The sequence below is a fragment of the Filicampus tigris genome, chromosome 1 (assembly GCF_054856515.1).
Source record: "Filicampus tigris isolate MCC_2025a chromosome 1, RoL_Ftig_1.0, whole genome shotgun sequence".
Taxonomy (NCBI): Eukaryota; Metazoa; Chordata; class Actinopteri; order Syngnathiformes; family Syngnathidae; genus Filicampus; species Filicampus tigris.
The window spans coordinates 6,660,698-6,680,536 of NC_141217.1; the positions used below are offsets into that span (position 1 = coordinate 6,660,698).

Here is a 19,839-nt window from a genome sequence, read left to right on the forward strand (position 1 = left end):
TCCAAAGAATGCTGGAATAGCACTCTGCCTTTAAACAAAGGATGGTGCTGAAGCTATCACTTCAGTAATTAATCCCCTGCTTACATTAACATGGGCTCAGACATTTATATAATGTGTAAAGGAAGTCATTCTCTCACCAGCATTCGTGTCTGACAGATGATGTTTGGGTCACTGCAGCGTACAGAAATGTGAGTCTCGGCATCTGTGCCTCCAACTGCTTCAAACATTCAAAAAGAAAGATCATTTTAAAACAGCACATTAGTGCACAAGTGGAGAATCAGAATCACTTTTATTGACCAAGTATATTAAAACACACAAGGGATTTGACTCCTGTAGTTGGAGCCACTTCAGTTTTGTCACAAAAAAAGAGGACCTCAACATAAGAATACAAAGTATATAAAGCAGCCATGGGCTTGGAGCGGCATTGCGTCTGTAGCTGTTTCTCACAGCATTGCTGGCTGATCTCAAAGAAAAATCTAACGCATGATGTATTGACTCAAATAATTACACGCTCCCCTCCATAATCATTGGCACCTCTTGTTGAAATGTGTTCTTTAGCTTTTTTTCCCCTCTCTAAATAATATAGGACCAATTTAAAAAAAAAAAGAGAGAGAAAAATCAAACCTTTGATTAAATGTCATTTTTTTTCAAGGGTTATTTTCACCTCTGACGTTAATACTTTGTGCAAATCCCTTCTGCCAACAAAACGACACCGAATTTTCTCATACTGTTTCACAAGATGGTAGAATACAGGAAGAGGGATTTTCGAACATTCCTCTTTGAACAATATCTTCCACAATTTTCAGTATGAGAGTCGACGTCTGCATAATAAAATAACATTTATTTTAAGGCGTTTAACACATTTTAACCAGGGCTGCCAATAATTATGGAGGACAATATACATTTCCTGTGCAATACTGTTCTTAATCTATTGACTAAATCACACTGCGCTGTAAGACTAGTGCCTGTACAATGAATTACATAATTGTTTACAATTGTGTTGCATGAAAATTACATACTGCTGTTTCCTTGCTTGTTTGGAGTGTGATGTAATGTAAATTTGAGTGAAAGATTGTCAAAGTGCAGCCGTGAAGTTAAAATAGACGACAGGGAATGTTAATTTAAAGGGCATTCATTAATATTGAATGAAATGATGATAGAATAAATATGCAAATGTGAAATGTTCACCCAACATAAGTCCAGATAAACATTCTGAAGACTGTTGCAAATGTGAATTTGTCAATTTAATTACAAATAAAACCAGTCATATGTTTAACTGCCTTGCAGTGAGGTGTGCAGTATTCATTTTGAATACTGAGTCAAGTTACTAAATATGTTTCCTTTTCTAATAAAGGGGCTTCATAAAATGCACTGACTTGAAAATTGCTCGAACAAACAGTAATACATTGGGAAGTGTGCAGTAGTAATCTGTGCTACCAGAGAGTGTGTGCCAGGGTGGCAAGCGGATGGCCTTCTTGAGGAAACTCAGTTCTGGGTGGTAAAGTCGGAATGTTTGGTCGACAATGTGAGGCGACGGCTCCACAAGCACCTGGCAGATGGCTATTGGGTCACCATTTTCTGCTTTGAATGAAACCTGGAGATAGAAGTCAAGGAAGTTAGCTCGGATACAGGATTTTTTTTTTTTCAGTTTAGTTGATTTCATTTCAATGCGTCTGTGCTATTTACAGTATTAGACAACCAACACATTTGTTTGAGAAACCAGGTATCCATCATCATAAAATACTTTGATCTCGACTCTATATCTGTGAACTCTGGACATTTTACTATTTTAAATAGGACATAGAAAATACCTTTTGGTACTTACTAATGCTATTAATATAGGTCAGTTGTGGCTAAAAATAAACACAACTCTGCTACAGCTATGTTTACACTGAACTTAAGATATGAAACAACCTCCAAGAGAAACTCGATTCGTACGTTAACAAATAGAAAAGTGTCAACGCCAGGCAGTGGCAACATAGGAGTAAAGAATAATAACAAAATGAAAAATAACAAAATAAAATTAATTGGAAAAATTAATAAAAGTTGGCCTGGATTGACTAGCTACTATCTGCAATAAGGTGAAATCAAACCAAACACTTTTTTTTCCCAAGAATATGTTCCCAGCAGGCCCCCTAGTTGAAACACGGCATTCTGATTAATATATTGTTTGTGGAATATGAGTTTTTAGCCATCTCAGGGGGCGGCCATTTTGTCACTTCTGTCGACTGAAAATGGCATCACAACTGCTCAGGGCTCAGGTAACGACCAATCACGGCTCAGCTTCAGAAAACAGGTCAGCCCTGATTGGCTAAAAAACGGGTGGATTAACTCTCATTCCACAAACGCAATATTTATCAGAATGCCTTGTTTGAACTAATGAACTTGCATTGAACATATTCTTGAAAAAAATATGTCTGGGTTGACTTCCACTTTAATGATACACTCTAATGTCCGCCAAGAATTTTTACATTTGAAGTTCAAGTTTTACATTTTTAATGTTTGTCAATGGGTTATATTTACTTTTCAATGTGTTTATTTTTGTTGCTTTAGCTAACACGGGTATGTACTGTATATGTCACTGATCGGTGTATTTTGGTTATGTCAGGCTTGCATATGGATACAGAGCTATATCCAATGTGCACGTTTGTGTAGCATCGCATATATTTGATTCATATCCGATTTTGATCCACATTTGGAAGAAGCCTGATTCCAACTCTGAGTTGTTGTTTTTTTTTTGTAATTCTTATACTGCCGTGAAGCAGATTCAAATTATGTCACTTATGAAGAATAAAATCTGAATAGTTACACTTTAACCATGTTGTGTAAATTCAGCCTTTGTTGCTGTGTGCGTCATAATTTATCTCTTTATTCACCCACATACTTTTTGACACAATTGCATTATGTACACTTAAAATATATTGTGCTGGTATTAGGGAGGCCCTTTATTTCTGCCGGATGACAGATTTAAACCAAAGTATGACATTCCATATTTTTCATATTGATTCTCAAATTGACAGAAATTGATTCACCGGCAAACAACAGCTGTGTAAATGACTGATGTATGAGAATTGCAGGCCTGTGCTGTTCATACGTAGCTATAGTGACTGACAGTGGGACCAAAGCTGGCATCCTGACAGTCTGTCAATTTGAACAGGACGCATATTTGACTCAGACACTGACCTTGTTCACCGCGACATGATTCACGTTTGTTTTTCTTTGCATGGTGGAGCAGTTCTGACACTGAGACGCAAATGGCAAAGCAACCATTGGAAGTTGGCTACTTATTTCATGAAATGGGACAGTGAGTGTGTGAAGTGTACTTAACACAAATAACATGGTTATTATGACTACATGTCCACTTTCTATATTGCTTTTGTGGTTCTGTGTCATGGGTGAGCTGGAGTCTATGCTAGCTGAGAAGCCACGAGAAGCGATGTACACCTTGAACTGGGCTCCAGTCAATCACAGGGCACATTACAGACAAACAAAATGGTTGCCGATTAACACATCAGGTGAACGTTGGCTCTTTTTAAGCTTCTGGGCATTCTAGTGTTAATTAAGCGTTTAAAGTCCCATGAAACAGGCTTAAATTTATTCCAGTGCGTAAGAGAGCACGATAAACTACAACTTCCAATGCAATCACATGTAGCAGAAATAATTTTTGCTGACAGCAGCGATATGATGCGGGTGCACAGTAAATTACATCACTAGAAGATAAAAAAAAAAAAACATGGTCTTATCTCAAGTTCATCCAATAGAAATGTACTATATTGACATTGTTTCTCCCTACCCTCAACTTCTTACGTATTATTAACAGTGTGTGAAATGGGAAAGTAACTTCAGCCATATTTAGCGTGCATGCTTCATTTAACTAGATTAGCCAGACGTGTCAAACTGTCCTCCTTTTAGAGGCACTTTAACGCTTAAGCCTGACATTTCCAGTTGGAGATAAAAAAAAAAAAATGTAAAAAGTTCAGTCAGATAAACAAGATAAATGTGATTTCTAGCGTATCATTTTGCTCGACACCCTCACTTGTCTTGTTTGTGTAACTTTTGTAATAGTTGGCACTTCAAAGCAGTAGGAGCGGCGGCGGAGAGGAGAGGAGGACGGAGGCTACACACTGTAAGAAGTTCCGTCTTAGAATTCTTGCAGCTGAGAATAAAATCAGATAGAAGGTAAACAAGCGAGGAAATCTTGAGCACAAAACACACACGCTTTACCTTGATGGTTTTGGCAGCAACTATATTGGACAGAATCTTCTTAGCCACATTAGAACTTTTGCTTGGAGGTACAAAGCTTGGCCCCTGTGCGGATATGATAAGACACAGAATGCTTATCAAAATTGATCATCTGTCAAGCCCAGATGAGCATGTGTGTATCGGATATCTTGTATTTTGCACCTCAAGCCAGAAAAAAAGCAAACTATCACAAACAACATATGAGAACATGAGGATTTAATAGGACAGTTTGTCCTTTTGGCATCAACTATTGAGTGTCAGTACATGTTTACTTGCTAAAGCCAGCTACGACATCAGCAATGGTTAAAATTTATTTTGGTGTAATGACATATGAGTGAATTTCAGTTACTCTCCCCTTCTCCCACTGGTTCTCACATCAAAAAGCCCAAAGGGCAAAATCAAATTAGGTAAATTATGAAGTACGCGTGCACGTCTCATTACAAAAGCTGCACTAGAAAAACTGCCGAGAAAACATTAATGATCAGTTTCGGTTCAACTCTCACATGGGTATTCATTTAATGCTATAAAATTTGATCATTTGATGTCAAACAAGCTCGGTTTCCTTAAAAAATGTTATTTGATGACACAGACACTGTTTGAAGTAAGATTGCGTGTAAAAAATAAGATAACCGGTGTTAATAGCAATAATAAAATAAAATTTAAAAAAAACAACATTCAAACTTAACTTTGACAAGTTATGACACATGCAATATGACTGCTTTGACCAAGAAATACAATTACATGTAAATAATGATTTCGGACATGTTTTACAAGAATGATGTCAAAACTCTAAATCAGGAAACATTTGCTCTCAACTTTACCTGAATAGTCATGTTGTGGTCACACAGGAAGCTCTGGTACTTGAGTGGAATATGAACACTCTCCTTAGGTCGGAGATAAACCTTTGGCCCCGGAGCTCCTTCCTCCAAGTGGAACATGTCCTCCTCCAGCGAAGTAGGTGTTTTAGTAAGTTCCTTAAAGTACTGCCACTCTTTTGTGTTGGTGATGACACTGGATGGAGAGAATATCAAACACAAGTGACATCAAAACATGCTTTATTGTTTCATTGGAGAATCAAATGCTAGAATTGTCAAACCATCCATAAAATAGATACCATAGCAAATACAGTGTCCGGTGAACAATATTTCCCATTATACAGTGGAACATCAGACATCATCATCATCATCATCATCATCATCATACAGTGTAGTTAACAGACCTGGAATCAATGGACCCCAATGAGACAATGTTTTTTTTTTTTTTTGAAATTTCTAACCAAAAATAAACGAAGACATCACAGGTACATTATTCATTCATAGCCATTGCTCAGTACTTTGTTGATGTACCTTTGGCGGTAATTACAGCCTCCATCAAAGATGTTTGATCGGTTTCAAGTCTGGCTTCTAGCTGGGCCACTCAGAACATTCACAGAGTTGTCCTGAAGCCACTCCTGCGTTGTTTTGGCTGCGCACTTAGCATCATTGTCCTGTTGGAAGGTAACCCTTCGCCTCTATCTGAGGTCCTGAGAATTTTGGAGCAGGTTTTCATCCAGGATGTCTCTATAGATTGCTACATTCATCTTTCCCTCAATCCTGATTAGATTCCCAGTTCCAACCACTGATATTATCTTATATTTTCAACTGTATTCATTTTTTGTGGAGAAATCAGTAAATAATTACTCTCAAACTGACCCTTTCTTGTTAGCAATATAGCCAAGCCCCCCTGCCACTTTCAATGTCTTGGTGAGAGTCAGTGGAGGAACCAGACACAATTTTTCCATTCAAAATCATTGTACATAGAAGTTCATCTCAACCTACTCGGCTTTAGGCTTCTTTTATACTCCCGCGCCAGTGTGGGCGACAACTGCCGCATTGCATCATGTGACCGAAGCATTGCGCTGTGAGACACGTTGGCGACAGGTCTGCAACACATGCCGCGCACACAGCAGAAATTGTTGCTGCGTATACGACGACGCGCGCATTCTCTCTCGCGATCGGTCCGTTATGTCACATGTTGCGATGAGTAAAAAATGCCATGTGAAATGATGCAATGAGAGGCTTAATAATGGATTATAGCCTAAGCGCTGGGCCCAGACATTAATGACCAGTTAAACCCGTGTCTGTGGTCCCAAATTTGAACGATCGAATTCTCCAAAATAAATGTCAATCTCAAATCATGAACCAGAACTCAAATGAATAATATGCACGGTTACACAAACTCAAAGCACAAGCGAACATGACTGCCCACTGATGATTGTGAATATGTTATATATACAATGTGCTCAGCTCACAAGATGCTTATTATTACTATATACTACACTGCTATATCATGGTTTAAGTGTTAAAAGTTACAATATAATAGAACAACGCTCTTAAGAGTTATGGTTTCAGTGTGAAATGCTTTGAAAAGGTGTGGTTTCAATATGATAACACAGTATTTCTTGGCATTTGACCCTGTAATACAATAAGAGCTATAAGAATGGATGGTGTACTTGCATGACAAGAATTATGGTTTCAGTGTTCATTGCTAGGTGGTGGCTCGGTTTCAGGTTTGCTTATTACAGCAAGTTTGCTTTGCTTAAATATAATAATGAAACTGCTTTTCTTAAACTCATGTTTTAAATAGAAGTGATGTGCCCATGTAGGATATGAATCTCACCATGTTTTGCATGTGATAGGATTAAAGTATTAGACACATTGTTGCATGTAAGAATTATACCAATAATGTGAGTACCGTAGTTATTTCACATTTTTAATGTTACAGAATTATTATGCCTGTGCTTTGGCGTTGTGTAATGTAACATAAGCATACCGTTCAGCCTGTTGTTGCCTCTATTCTATTTTTGTTTTAAATTGTTTGTCATTTAAATTTTAAATGACATGTCTGTTCTTGGTGTTGGATTTTATCAAATATATTTCCCCCAAAAATGCGACTTATACTCCAGTGCGACTTATATATGTTTTTTCCTCCTTTATTATGCATTTTATGGCTGGTGCGAGGTCCCTGATAGTGTAGTGGTACACACGCCTGAGTTGTGTGCGGGCAGCGTGGGATCGATTCCCACTCAGTGACAGTGTCTATGTGTGCCCTGCGACTGGCTGGCGACCAGTTCAGGGTGTAGTCTGCCTCCGCCCATTGACGGCTGGGATAGGCTCCAGCAACTCCCCGCGACCTTATATAGGATAAGCGGTTTGGAAGATGACATGACATGGCTGGTGCGACTAGTACTCCGGAGCGACTTATAGTCCGCAAAATACAGTACTTAAAGCGGAAGTCTACCCTACCATAATTTTTTTCAAGAATATGTTCCCAGCAGGCCAAACATCTTCATTTCATATGCCTAGATGAGACTTTAAGATATTTTTGGATGACTGTGCCTTCGCTGGGTTTGGAATGAAAATGTTATGCCTTTGGGTCTGATAGATTCTCAGTCCAAAGGTAGGATGAAAAGAACAGAAAAAAAAGTCTATGGGTAGATAAAATACAAAAAGAAGCTAATGAGAGTCACACTGAGTGTGGAAGAACGTTTTAGTTTGCCAACAGCCATGGCCTATGCTCTTAAGATGAAGTGCTCGGAAAAATACCAGGATCATGGACGTGGTGGCCAAAGTGTCCTCCATGTTCAAGAGGAGCCTCTCTGCGTTTAACGCTTCAAACATCAAAGCATTTGTTAGACTACCACAGCTCCAAGTACTGTTCTGGCACAGAATTTCAGGTTGAGGGTCAGACATTTTTTCCATTTACTGATGGATGGATGGATGTACGTCTATAGCACAGAGATGTTCAAACACCGTTTGATCCTCCCAACTATTATAGAACTTTTGACTATTTTAAAACTCCTTTTCCATTTGTTTCTCAGAAACAACAATACTGTTCCTGGGTTCATTAGGCCCGTGGCTTGTTTAATTGTCCAAAAGTGCAAGAAGCAAAATATTCCTATAAACATTGTTTGTATATCATTATTCACTCCAACATAAAATAATTTCCATCAATATTTAGTGCTCTCACAGATCATGGTTTAAAGTGGATAATTCATTTGTCTATTATTTAATAAAACCTTTTCTTAAGAACAAATGTGTGAAGTGAACCAATTTCGTTGTATATGTTGATTACCTTAAGGCAAGCAGAAGCTTCACACTGAAAAACTACTCTTAACTATCGTTACTTATTTATTTGTTTCCTTTAAAATAGCTCAATGGTTTCACATCATAACAGAATTGTAAAATTATCGGACACCTCTTAAATAATTGTCTGTTTCTCAGTTTATTGTGTGCACTAATTACTGTATTTGCAGTTCTTGTTTTTTTCAAGAATGACATGGTATGGGTTAAGTCCGTTCTCGACGCCGTTTGGCTATATCGGACCGACTAGGACCACATGGGTCGTTGAAATATGCAGATGGAAACTCGATGGCGGTCAGGCGATGCCCAGCTCTGGTATTATGTATGCATGATGTGTATAAAAATGTATGAAACTATTTGCTGGACTTTGCTGCAAAAAAAATGTCCCCCCCCCCCAAAATTGTCAATGGTGGTAACTCCAAAATGTCTAACTTTCCATCAGAAAATAATAATAAAGAAACTTCAAGGAGCAATAGCTTATAAGAAGACAGATGCAAAGACGGATGACTCTCAATTAGACTGGGTAAACCTGATGCTAGGGCTAATGCCATAATGAATCATCAATGGCACTCTCCAACCTTTGTTGATTAACGTGATGTATGTTAATCCAAACCTCGGGCATGAGCTGAATCCCTAACCGGTGATTTAGTGTGTGCAGATTAACAACAATGGAAAAGAAATAAACACAGCAAGATACCAAGCACGTTTGATTCAGGTATTTTGGGCTATAATGGCTGCTATACATGTACTGTATTAAACTGTACTTGGCAGCATTATTCTTGCACTGCCCTCATCCTGAACTGGGTGTGATTGTCATTTGAGCTAAACTGCTCTTTGTTTGGAAACAACATTTAGCGATCTGCTTGATGTACTCTGCGCAAAAAACCTTGTGATTAAATGCAAGTGTGAAGCCCATTAGTCGTTTGAATTTGAAAATAACAAAAAGTGGAAGTCAGCCTTGTAAAGTAACGGAATACAAATATTTTGTTACTGTTCTTAGAGTAAGTATTATATTCATTGCTGTCCTGTGAAAAACACTTATCTCCAATTTTGGACATTTTTTTAATTTTCACTTCAATGCGACATTTGTAACACGGAAACATGATTCAGGTAAAAACAAGAAAATGAAAAAAAATGGAGATAAGTGTTTTTCACATGACAGCGACGAATTATACACATATCTGTACTTTACTTTATTATTTATATTTCTGGCAACACTCACTTATACTCCACCATATTTCCCACGTAGAATGTTTACTTTTATTCTGATGAATGTCCTCTGACCATCTCTGTTACTAAAGTTGTTAAGTAAGTCAAAAGTCAAATATTTAACATAATGTCTGAACCGTGTAGCATAACGTGTAAGACTGGTGGTACTACTTGGTACTGTTTAAAAGGGAGCTAAATGTATGTGAATGGGGCTTGGGATGTTTTCTAACTATCTTGAGTTACTGCCGTCCCTGAAGAGGCCAGTCAGTTCAACTTTTGGGACACTACCCTGCCTTGTTCATCTCTCACTGCAGTAGGACAAGTTTGAGAGTGAGCAGTAACGGAGTGTATTCTAAAGTGCTGTGTGTGCATTTAAGTCAGAATTTGCTACGACACACCACTACAGAGTAGTGGTTATCTGTTTGTTTATCAGAAGTTCTTGTGCACATTTATTGTATTGTGTAAACACCATTTCTTAATGTGTGATAACATGTCATAGTCTTGTTTATTAGCAATACAAAACCACAATTTTGAGGGAAATTTTGTTGGGCGGGTGTATTATACAGAGGGCTTAATAGGAAACGGGAAAAGGTTCACGGTGTTTAGATGTTTACCAGTCCCTAGGCAGTACCTAGGGGTTGCAAAAAAACAAACGAACAAAAAAAAAAAGAATCACTTGTTTTCAATCTGACATCCTGCAGTGTTTCTGAAGTCCACAATCAGCTAGTACTGTATAGTTATAGGCGATGGGCCAACCATAGCAGACCATAATTTTCACATTGTACAGTAAACGAGTAAGGGCTATTGCAGCCAATTGTATTTTTCATTGACAAATTGATGGAATTTAAAATGGAAGCCTCTGTTGCTGACTCACATAACATCATCGGCAGCAGATAATGACCAACAAGACTACCGAGGTGAACTCTGCGGAGGCAATAATGAGTATAAATACTAATACTACTAATAACATTAAATACCCATACAGGAATTGTTTTTGTACATTGGAGTGAAAGACTCTTCTTACTCTAAACTGCAAAATAATACATAATAATAGTAAGAGTAAGACATTTTGGAGCTGGCCCTCACCATAATTCACCGTAAGGCAACCCCAGTTTATACTGTTGCCACATCAACACAACGGCATCCCGAAATCATTTCAATCACTTACTCAAGAAACTAAAATAACAAGCAAAAAACCCTCCAAAAACAAATGTCCCCACCCCCCACCCCCCTTGAATATGTTTACATGATGGTAAGTTATTTTTGTTTTCTCTGGTAATGAAATGGCATTTACAAAGTAAGTTGAAAGTTTTGATTTATTATTATTTCATCATTACTGAAAAACACTTACAAACAAATATGTTTCAGGGTTCTGTTTTGTTTTTTTGCAGCATGTTTATCTTTTGAATTTGTATGATTCTGACAGATATTTTCATGCAGCTCAAGTTTTCTAAAATTTAAGTAGATTTAGTTTAAGAATATTATTGTATCCTATCAGTTTCAATTGAAATTATGTTCAAAAACATTTTGTTTTAGTCTATAAAATACGTGTTTATCCCCTTTGGCCTGTGACCTCAAGTGTGCTTTAGCCTTCTTGTGCGATTTAGTTTGACATCCCTTGAATTAAAATATTTTTTTGCCTTCTCTCAATCATGTATGATTATGCTGTTTTAAGACCTCAGTCATATTTCGTTTTCTCAGTGCAGCTACAGTAAATTCAGTCTGTTGCCAAACTCTACTCTTGGATAGAAAAAAAAAGGTTTAAGTTTCAGTTTTTCACAATGGAAAGGGTGTGTGAACATTGTTAACAACTTGGAAAATAAAGTATTTCCATCCCTTCTTCACCACCTTTGGGAACACATCCACAAAGTGTGAAAAATGTTTTCATTTCAGGTCGAAGCTTGTTACACTGTCAGCGTAGTTAACACTCAAACACATACTGCATGGGAACACATGCTCACAGTCGGCGTGCTGGATTTGAGACACAAAGTCGGCAAAAAAAACACAAACGTGAATAATGGAACCTCACCTGAGCTCAGGATCATTGCTGTGGATGGTGATTGTCTGAGGTGAGTTGAAAGGGTTTTTGAGGACAAATTCCATGTACTCAGCAGAGCCGAGGCTGGCAAAGAGTTGATGCGGGGTGGTGATGGCATGGCAAAGCATGTTGTTGATGCCCTCCGCCTTGTTGATATCTTCAAAGAAGGAGTTCTGGGCAGGTTGTTTGCTCAAAGGAACTTCTTTTGTCCCATCCTAAAGCCAAACAATGATTAAAAAAGTTGAACAAAATTAAAATGGTCAATATAAATTATCATTCTATATAATAGTATTACAGTACCTGCCAATTCAATATCCAAATATTCTGTAAGTATAAAAGGGTAAGATTCATTGTTTGAAAAAAAAAAGCCTCTTCTCAATTTTTCTCTACACTGTTTGGGTGGTCTGTAGATTGCTTATAGCAAGAAATTTACCTTACAGGCAATTTTGTGCTGTCCGTCTGCAGCGTGGGTTCCCTTCCGTCATGCGTCATTAAAAATAGTACCTGTCTATCGGCCGGTCCGCCTCTTATTTTAAATGGGCGTCCGTCGGCGAGTCCGACAAAATTTTCACTAGCACCGCCCCCCAACCCCCGCTGGACGAGGTTTGAAGAGAAATAGTGACTCACTGTGCTTTGGAAGCCTCTCCACAGCCTGGTGCCTCACTCAAATTTGTCCCCCAAGCAACAAAAACTCACTATTTTCATCCCTACGGCCATCCAAGGCTTGCCTCACCGCGAAAAATGGACTAACGTTTTCTGTCTATGTTTAATCTGTATATTTTAAAATTTTTCCCGTCGCTTGTCAACCGTCAACAAAACGGGCGTCCGTCAGTGACGGATAAACGGACCGGTCCGTCGGATAGACAGAACGCCCAGATCTGGTAAATAATGTAGCAGATAATGGTGGATTGTAATGCATTGTATATTGGTGTGCTAAATCTGGAATCAATGCTAACATTTTTTTTTTACAAACCTTTGTTTACTGCCAAAAAGGTATCATGAAATGAACTTGATATTATTCGACTATAGTTAGAAAAATAAATACAGAAAATACAATAAACAATGTCGATGCACTGCTGTACTCGAGCTGCACTACTGTACCAGAATTTTTTGGGTTAAACGCTCACTAAACAGTGAAAGGTGTTTAGAAAAGTGCTTTGAATGCCAATGATATTTCTTAGGCATGGAAAATGAGACAGAACGTGCTAAAGAAATTATGCCAGTAGAAAGTTATTAATATTTTACAGGGAATGGGCTGCAAGGGCTGTGTGAAATAAAACCACCAGTCGTAACATAGGAAGCGTAATGTACAAAATGAGAGTGACACAATACTGGCAAAACGACATTTAGCATGAGCACCCGTGGGTGAAAGAACAAGCTGTACCTACAGGCAGAGGAACAATTAAAAGCGACTTGTACAGTCACTAAAGCACAGAAGCTTGAAGGGCGCACCACCGTGACAATGGTAAAAATGGCAAGCTCCCTGGCAGATGCCCCATGTCTCCATGAAACCTCCCATGTGAGTGTTTTAGAGCCAGAAGGAAAGCTGTTTATTTGCCTACTAAATATTTAAGTGACGGCAAGCTATTTATAGTGTTTCATTCTGGAGCAGTGAGCACTAATTGACATTTGGCACACTCCAGAAATGCAGTGCGACCTCACCATAACATGAATGCTTTTATAAGCTTCCTTCTTGCCCTCCTTCTGGTGCACGGCGGCCATACACTCCAGCTTGCGATGGCCACTGGCAAGGTTGTTCTTTTCCCCAGAAAAGATGGTGTTGTCGTTGATCCTGCCCCTGTACGCTGGCCCACGTTCCTCTAGTTCCTGCAGTCTCTGGGCCTGTGCAGTGTTCTTCACTACGAAGGAGAAACCATATGCAAGCATGAAATGTATTTACTGAACAGAATAAATTCTAATCGCTTTGTTGTCCCCACCATATGTTCGAAAATGTCGCCAAATGTCCAGGGGAGAAACAAATTATAAATTATTTTTGGAGCACGGAAACCAACAGCTTGTGCACAGACAGACATGAGTCGAGTCAAACAACTGGCACTGCTACAACTGGGCCAGAGCCCTACTCATGGCACTACATCCACACGTTCCTCAGCTCCATTCCAAAACACCTCCAAACTCCCACCAAGCCATGCATCCACTGTAAGAGGAAGTGCCTAATTATTGGCAGGATTCATTTGCCACCAAATAATCCATTATGACTCGGACTGGATCATGCAAATCATCCATGTTGCTGTAAAAGCTCTGACAAGAGAATTTCCCTAATCCTGCACTTGACACAACATTCCAACATAGCCAAAGTTGAAACAGGGGACTACTCAAATCATTGCCTCTGCGCATTGCATATTTTTAGTTTCAGTACACAGAAAAAGTGTGACGCCACAAAAGTGAACTGGGGGTTTAGTCAAAGTATGGCAGCTCACGCAACAGCTAGTCATACTTTAATCTAGTTCAAATCCATCCATTTTCTCCCGCTTATCCTGCTCAGGATTGTGGGGAAGCTGGATTCTATGCCATCTGACAGTGAGTAAAAGGTGGACACACCTTGGATTGGTCGGCAGTTAATCACAGGCCACATACAGGCAGACAACCATTTACACTCACATTCTGATTGTGTGTGGACAAAATTCTCTCATTCATGCACAAGACCCTTTTCACGCGCCTAGGCTTACGCATCTTTCATCTAGGCGTATTCTCCAGTCCAGATTTCCGATAAACACCGCAGAAACAATGCGTGATTCACTGAGAACAGATGCTGTAAAGAAATCCTGGAAAGTGTACTTTTCCGGAGACTTGTTTCATTGGAATCCATGAAAAAGATCTAGCACCCTTTTTGAAAAAGCCTTACACCTGCGTAGCCTATGTGTAGTGGGACAGTCGGAAGTATTATTCGAATACTGTGCTTATGACTCAATGCGTGTTTGGAGGTCGATCCATAAAAAAGGAGAGTGGGTACGAACAAACTCTAGCCACATCAGCAGTCCCCAACTTTTTTTACACCACAGACCGGTTTGACTTTGACATATTTTGACGGTCCACCACAAACAAATGAAAAAAAAAAAAGGATAATATTGCAGTTAGAGAAGAAAGAAAAAAAAGCATTGTGACAGCGGCTGTTAAAATACATGTAATAACTTTTTGGAAGTTTCTTTTACAGTAGTACTATTGTATGTGTAGCATATATTGCATCCAAAGTTCAAGTGCAATATGATGTCGTACCTTCCCTGAGCATGTAACTTACAACAGCTTCTGAAGCGTGTAAATGGAAAAGTGCTAAAACTGATGTGAGAATTGGCACAAGGGCAAATTTGACAGGGAATGCTTACATTTTATAGGGTTGCTCCACCCAGTTGGGCACCTTCCCCCAATTACTAACATGGGACAATATGGCCCTAAGAGCTGGAATCAGTCTCACACCGAATGCATTAAACTTCGTTGTGTGTGCCCCATACACTCAGTGAGCTAGGTTCAAATCCCAGAGGGAGTAAAAATGTCTGAGCTTAATTGGCCACAATCCAGACAAACAGTCGCACAGAAAGTTAGCAAGGAGTTGGAGAGAAAGCTTTTAGCAGGATTTATTTACGTCATGTCCTGAGTTTTTGGCCTTGGTTCATGCATTCTCTCCAGTCTACCCTAGTTGAGCGTGGGCGCGGTCTCTCAGCTGCAGCACCTGCAATCAGTCAGACCACCTGTCATCAATCAGCACTTATTAGTATTTAAGTTCGGCTCCAAACAAGGGAAGGTGCCGGAGTATTGTTTTTATGCTGTCTTGCCATTGCCGTGTTGACTCAATTGCAACCAAGGTCGTCGTTCCAGTAGAACTTAAGGTTTATGTAGTTAAGTTCTACTGTGATTTTGTGTTTATGTTTTTGTAAATTGGTGGCTCTGTCACCCGTCTTTTGGTTAGCGAACTAGGCTCACTCGTTCATGCTTTCGCGTTAGTGTTCCATATTTGTAGCTTTTCTTCACTGTTATTTTCTTGTGCTGTATTAAAGCCTCTGTCACTGCTCTCAAGCCCTTCTGTCTGTGTAGTGATCCATCCCTGGCTGTAAGGCCAACCGTAACAATTTATTATGAGTAGAGTCGAGAAAAATTATAAGACAAGGATCTAAATTTAAGGTGGTCAAGACACAATATGTAACATAATATAGATACTGTACATTATAGTAGATCCCTAAACTTTGTTTTTTTTAATATAGTAAGTATCCTGGGGCAATGGTAATGATATAAAATTAGTGTCAGAGGTGGGTAGAGTAGCCAAAAACTTGGAATAGAAGGACTCAAGTAAAAGTAAAAAGCAGTCCTCCAATAGTTACTTGAGGCAGAATAAATAAGTATTCATGATAACAAACTACAGTATTGTGTAACTGGTGAGTAACTTGGGCGTTTATTTACTTTCGTCAGAGCAAAAAAATAAAAAATAAAAAAAGGGCTTTCTCAAATTAATCCATTGAGGCCTAACACGCCTGGCTCAACAAGCTCCCCAAAACTTAAGGGAGACTATAGAATCATTCTCTAAAACCTGAAGTTTTCCCAGACAATAATTGATATCTCAGGCCCTGTAGGAGATAGAAACAGCTTAGACATGTGGCTTTCACACAGGCCTGAGTTTATTGTTATTTAGTGTTTTAATCAAAAATGAATACAAATAAAAGTGTCACTGTAGGAGAAGCACTAATTGAAAATAAAAAGTTGAGTGGTAATCAAGCCGTCTATCGTCGTTGTGGACAAACATACATCTTAACTATATATCACGTTCGACTGGTTCAATATTCACAAAGCGCGTCGTCTATATCACTGCCGTTATTCATTTCAGAGCTCCCGCTATCATCTGCGCATCCGCCATCACAGCTCGAAAATATTCCGCAACACCTTCATGAGTATATTCTGATGCTTTTCATTGGCTAAGAGACCGTGAATTGGATTAAAAAAGAAAATGACGTATGCACTCTCCCGGCTTGAAAGGTAGAAAGACGCAACAGCGCTCCTGGCTCTAGTGGTAGAAACACGGTTATGCGCTCCCGGCCTTAATGGGTTAAAAGGTGTTTGTAGGTGGAAATTTGCATGTTTGAGCAGACAAAGACGACAGCTCAATATGAAAATGTTATTTTTCGCATACATTCAAATGTAAACATTGCCTTGATGTTATCTCCCCCTCAGGTCAGGCCAGGTTGATTTTGGGGTATTTTTCGATTACACCACCCGCCCCACATTTCCCTCTGTTCTCCGTAGAGAACATTCTTAATGTTCATCAACATTTTCTAAAGAATAGTTTGGGTTTGTAGATGTTTTTTGGGTGTTTTGCAAGGATAAAAGTCTAGATCCGCCATCTGCAATTTGGACATCTGCACTATTGTTCAGTGAATGTAAGCACTTTGATACTGGACGTGGGTCATGAAAAATATGTGTTAACCCATTAAGGACTAAAGCGCCTGTCTCAAAAGCTCCCCAAAACCTAAGGTCGCCTTTGGAATTACCCTTGAAAACCTGAAAATTTCCCAGAAATACAACACTTACAAAATGATTCATATCCCAGCCCCTGTAGCAGACAGAAACATAATTCCAAAAGAATTAAAGAGCTTGGACGTGGCTTTCACACAGGCAGAATTTATTATTTACTGTTTTTACTGTCGAAGATTGCAAGAGAAGCACTATTTTAATTTTTAAAGAATCGAGTGGTAATTACCATCCTCTATTCTGTTACAAAGACATCAATATTGTCATTTTCTACAAACCATATCATATCACGTTCGACTGGTTCCACTGGTCGTGCGCGTCGTCTATATAGCACTGCCGTTACTTATCAGAGCTCCCGGCGATCGGCGGCGTCCGCCATTAGCCTACCTACGGCTCGAAAAAATTCCACGACATGCTCCGCGGTCTCGCGACACCATCACGTGTATATTCTGATGCATTAAACTGGCTAAGAGATGGAGAATTGGATTACAAAAAAACACAGACGTATCCACTCTCCCGGCTTTAAAGGTAGAATGACGCCATAGCGCTCCCGGCTCTAGTGGTAGAAACGCGGTTATGCGCTCTATCCTTAATGGGTTAACAGACCAATCAATCAATCATCCAAAAATTGGATATCGGCACTGACACCGAAATGTAAACTTGGACTTGCAGTGCACAGTAAATCCAGCCTGAAAGTCCAGAACAGAGGTGCAATTGCTGAAAGCGAGAAGGACCTTTCACATCTCTCATCACTTGTCAAGATGCCACTGAACTGAGTATACGTGTTAGAACTAAGTATAGACAACTTGCGCTGTCACTGGGTGTGGGCGTCACCGCCAAGTTTCAATTGCATCCTATGAAAGGAGTGCAAACTTTCTGTGTACAGTTGTCAACACATCACTGCATGTGGCCCCACATGATAGCTAAAAATAGAAACATACTAACTAACATTTGTGCAGCATTGTAAAGCCTCCAGTTATTTCACACCTTACCTGTATATTTCAATTCATATGATACAGTATGTCTCTGTTCAGAAAAAAAATAAAATAAAAATATGGAGCTTAATTTAACATGTCCTAAATGTTCTTTTTGTTGTAGTAATAAGTACTGCAATACTCATGTAGCTCCGAGAACCAGAGACAAATTCCATGTGTGTTTTAACATAGTTGGCCAATACAGATGATTCTGATTCTGAACACGGACAAACAATTCATATCCAGTATCGTTAATAAATGTATTGTCAATATCAGATCAGGTTATAATATGCGGGTGTAGCGAAGATGCCTTCATGTGGACCACATCTCCAGGGCTGGCGACAAGATTCAGCCAGGAGATGCCATCAAGTCTGCCCATTCGGAACAAAGACTTCAATTGAAATCATAATGGACGCCACATACAGTACTTCACTGTCAGGCAGTTCAATCATGTCATTTGTCCCAACAAATCAGCAAAGAAAAGTATGCAAGTAACAAGAAGATGAAAACATTCAACTACAACAAAATTAAACACATCATAATGATATTCCATTATTCATGTTTTTATCTAAATTATTGGAATGCAATACTTTAACAAATGTATTTAAATTTAGTTCCCTTTATTTTCTTTCCACTTTTGGAGACCTTGTAGATGAGAAGTCTTTCACGCCTTTCCTTAATCTGTCCGTGAAATAATGTATGTGTCTTAAGAGAAACATTTTGTCAAATGCGTTAATGCAGGTGCATTATTTAGTGCTAATCCATATTTGCGGCTGTTAGGCCTTGAAGCCCGCTAAGTGCATTTCAAGTGAGTGTCATTCATTTTAGACGTTCCAGTGCACACTTAGCATCATCACATGCTACATACACCCTTGACTAGCCATTGCTTGTTTAAGTGAGAGGAAAAAGTGGTTTCCTCAGTGTGTGCATTTGCTTGGACTCAGTTTACACACACTATCACATAGTGCTATGCACCTCATGCATGCACGCACACAAAACCACACGTACACACAGGAACACACACATTCGCAGAAAGCTTGTGGCTCGCCACCAGAGATGCTTCTGCAGGCTCAATTAGGCTGAAAATTGAGTGGGTCAGTGGTGCAGCCAACAGCCCCAATGTGGAATTGATCTGGTTGGCTTGATCAAGGCAGCCAGTAGTCTGGCAGTGAAAGACGCTGATTGCTAATTGCTAGGATAGACAACACACGGAGGCACTTCGATATACGTTTGAAAGGTAAACCAGATGTGTTAGGACACAGACCGTCAGCTACGATTTAAAGTGCTTACCGTATTTTCCGGACTATAAGTCACGTTTTTTTTCCATAGTTTGGCCAGGGGTGCCATTTATACTCTGGAGCGATTTATGTGTGAAATTATTAACACATTATTACCTGTATATCATTTCACATGTTATTTTAACCCACATAAAGAACATAAAGTTGAGCTATTAAAATGCATGAATAATTCAAACGGTTAAAATCTAATATTGTGTTAAATAAGTAATTAAGATAGTATGATAAAAAAGACAATTTGACTGTCTATCAATCCATCTACACGAAAGTGTACTGTTCCTTTAAAAGGCACCATGCCTGGCAATGCATGGTCTTGCATCATCAGCAAGACACACGCACGCACTAGAGCGCAGGAGAGAACAGATAATTACGACCGAATACAAAAATACTTTTGGAGACTTGGAAACATTCTACATGGTCGGCGATAAATAAAAGACTTATTTAATCGATCTACGACCGTTTTGGTGAGTTTAAAGTTATCTTACAGT

General features: G+C 39.1%; 1 protein-coding gene across 5 annotated transcripts in view; it reads right to left on the minus strand.

Moving 5' to 3' along the window:
- nphp4 (nephronophthisis 4) overlaps window positions 1–19,839 on the minus strand; it is a 182,771-nt gene that overhangs the window by 16,229 nt on the left and 146,703 nt on the right. For 4 of the 5 annotated variants that reach the window (XM_086049379.1, XM_086049397.1, XM_086049406.1 and 1 more), the window contains 6 exons: window positions 13,273–13,469; window positions 11,602–11,825; window positions 5,064–5,253; window positions 4,225–4,308; window positions 1,438–1,594; window positions 138–217 (listed from right to left, as the gene is read on the minus strand). In XM_086049379.1, coding sequence (XP_085905505.1) covers window positions 138–217; window positions 1,438–1,594; window positions 4,225–4,308; window positions 5,064–5,253; window positions 11,602–11,825; window positions 13,273–13,469 — 932 coding nt within the window. The remainder of the gene's footprint in view (window positions 1–137; window positions 218–1,437; window positions 1,595–4,224; window positions 4,309–5,063; window positions 5,254–11,601; window positions 11,826–13,272; window positions 13,470–19,839) is intronic. The other variant, XM_086049388.1, reaches the window with a different exon arrangement.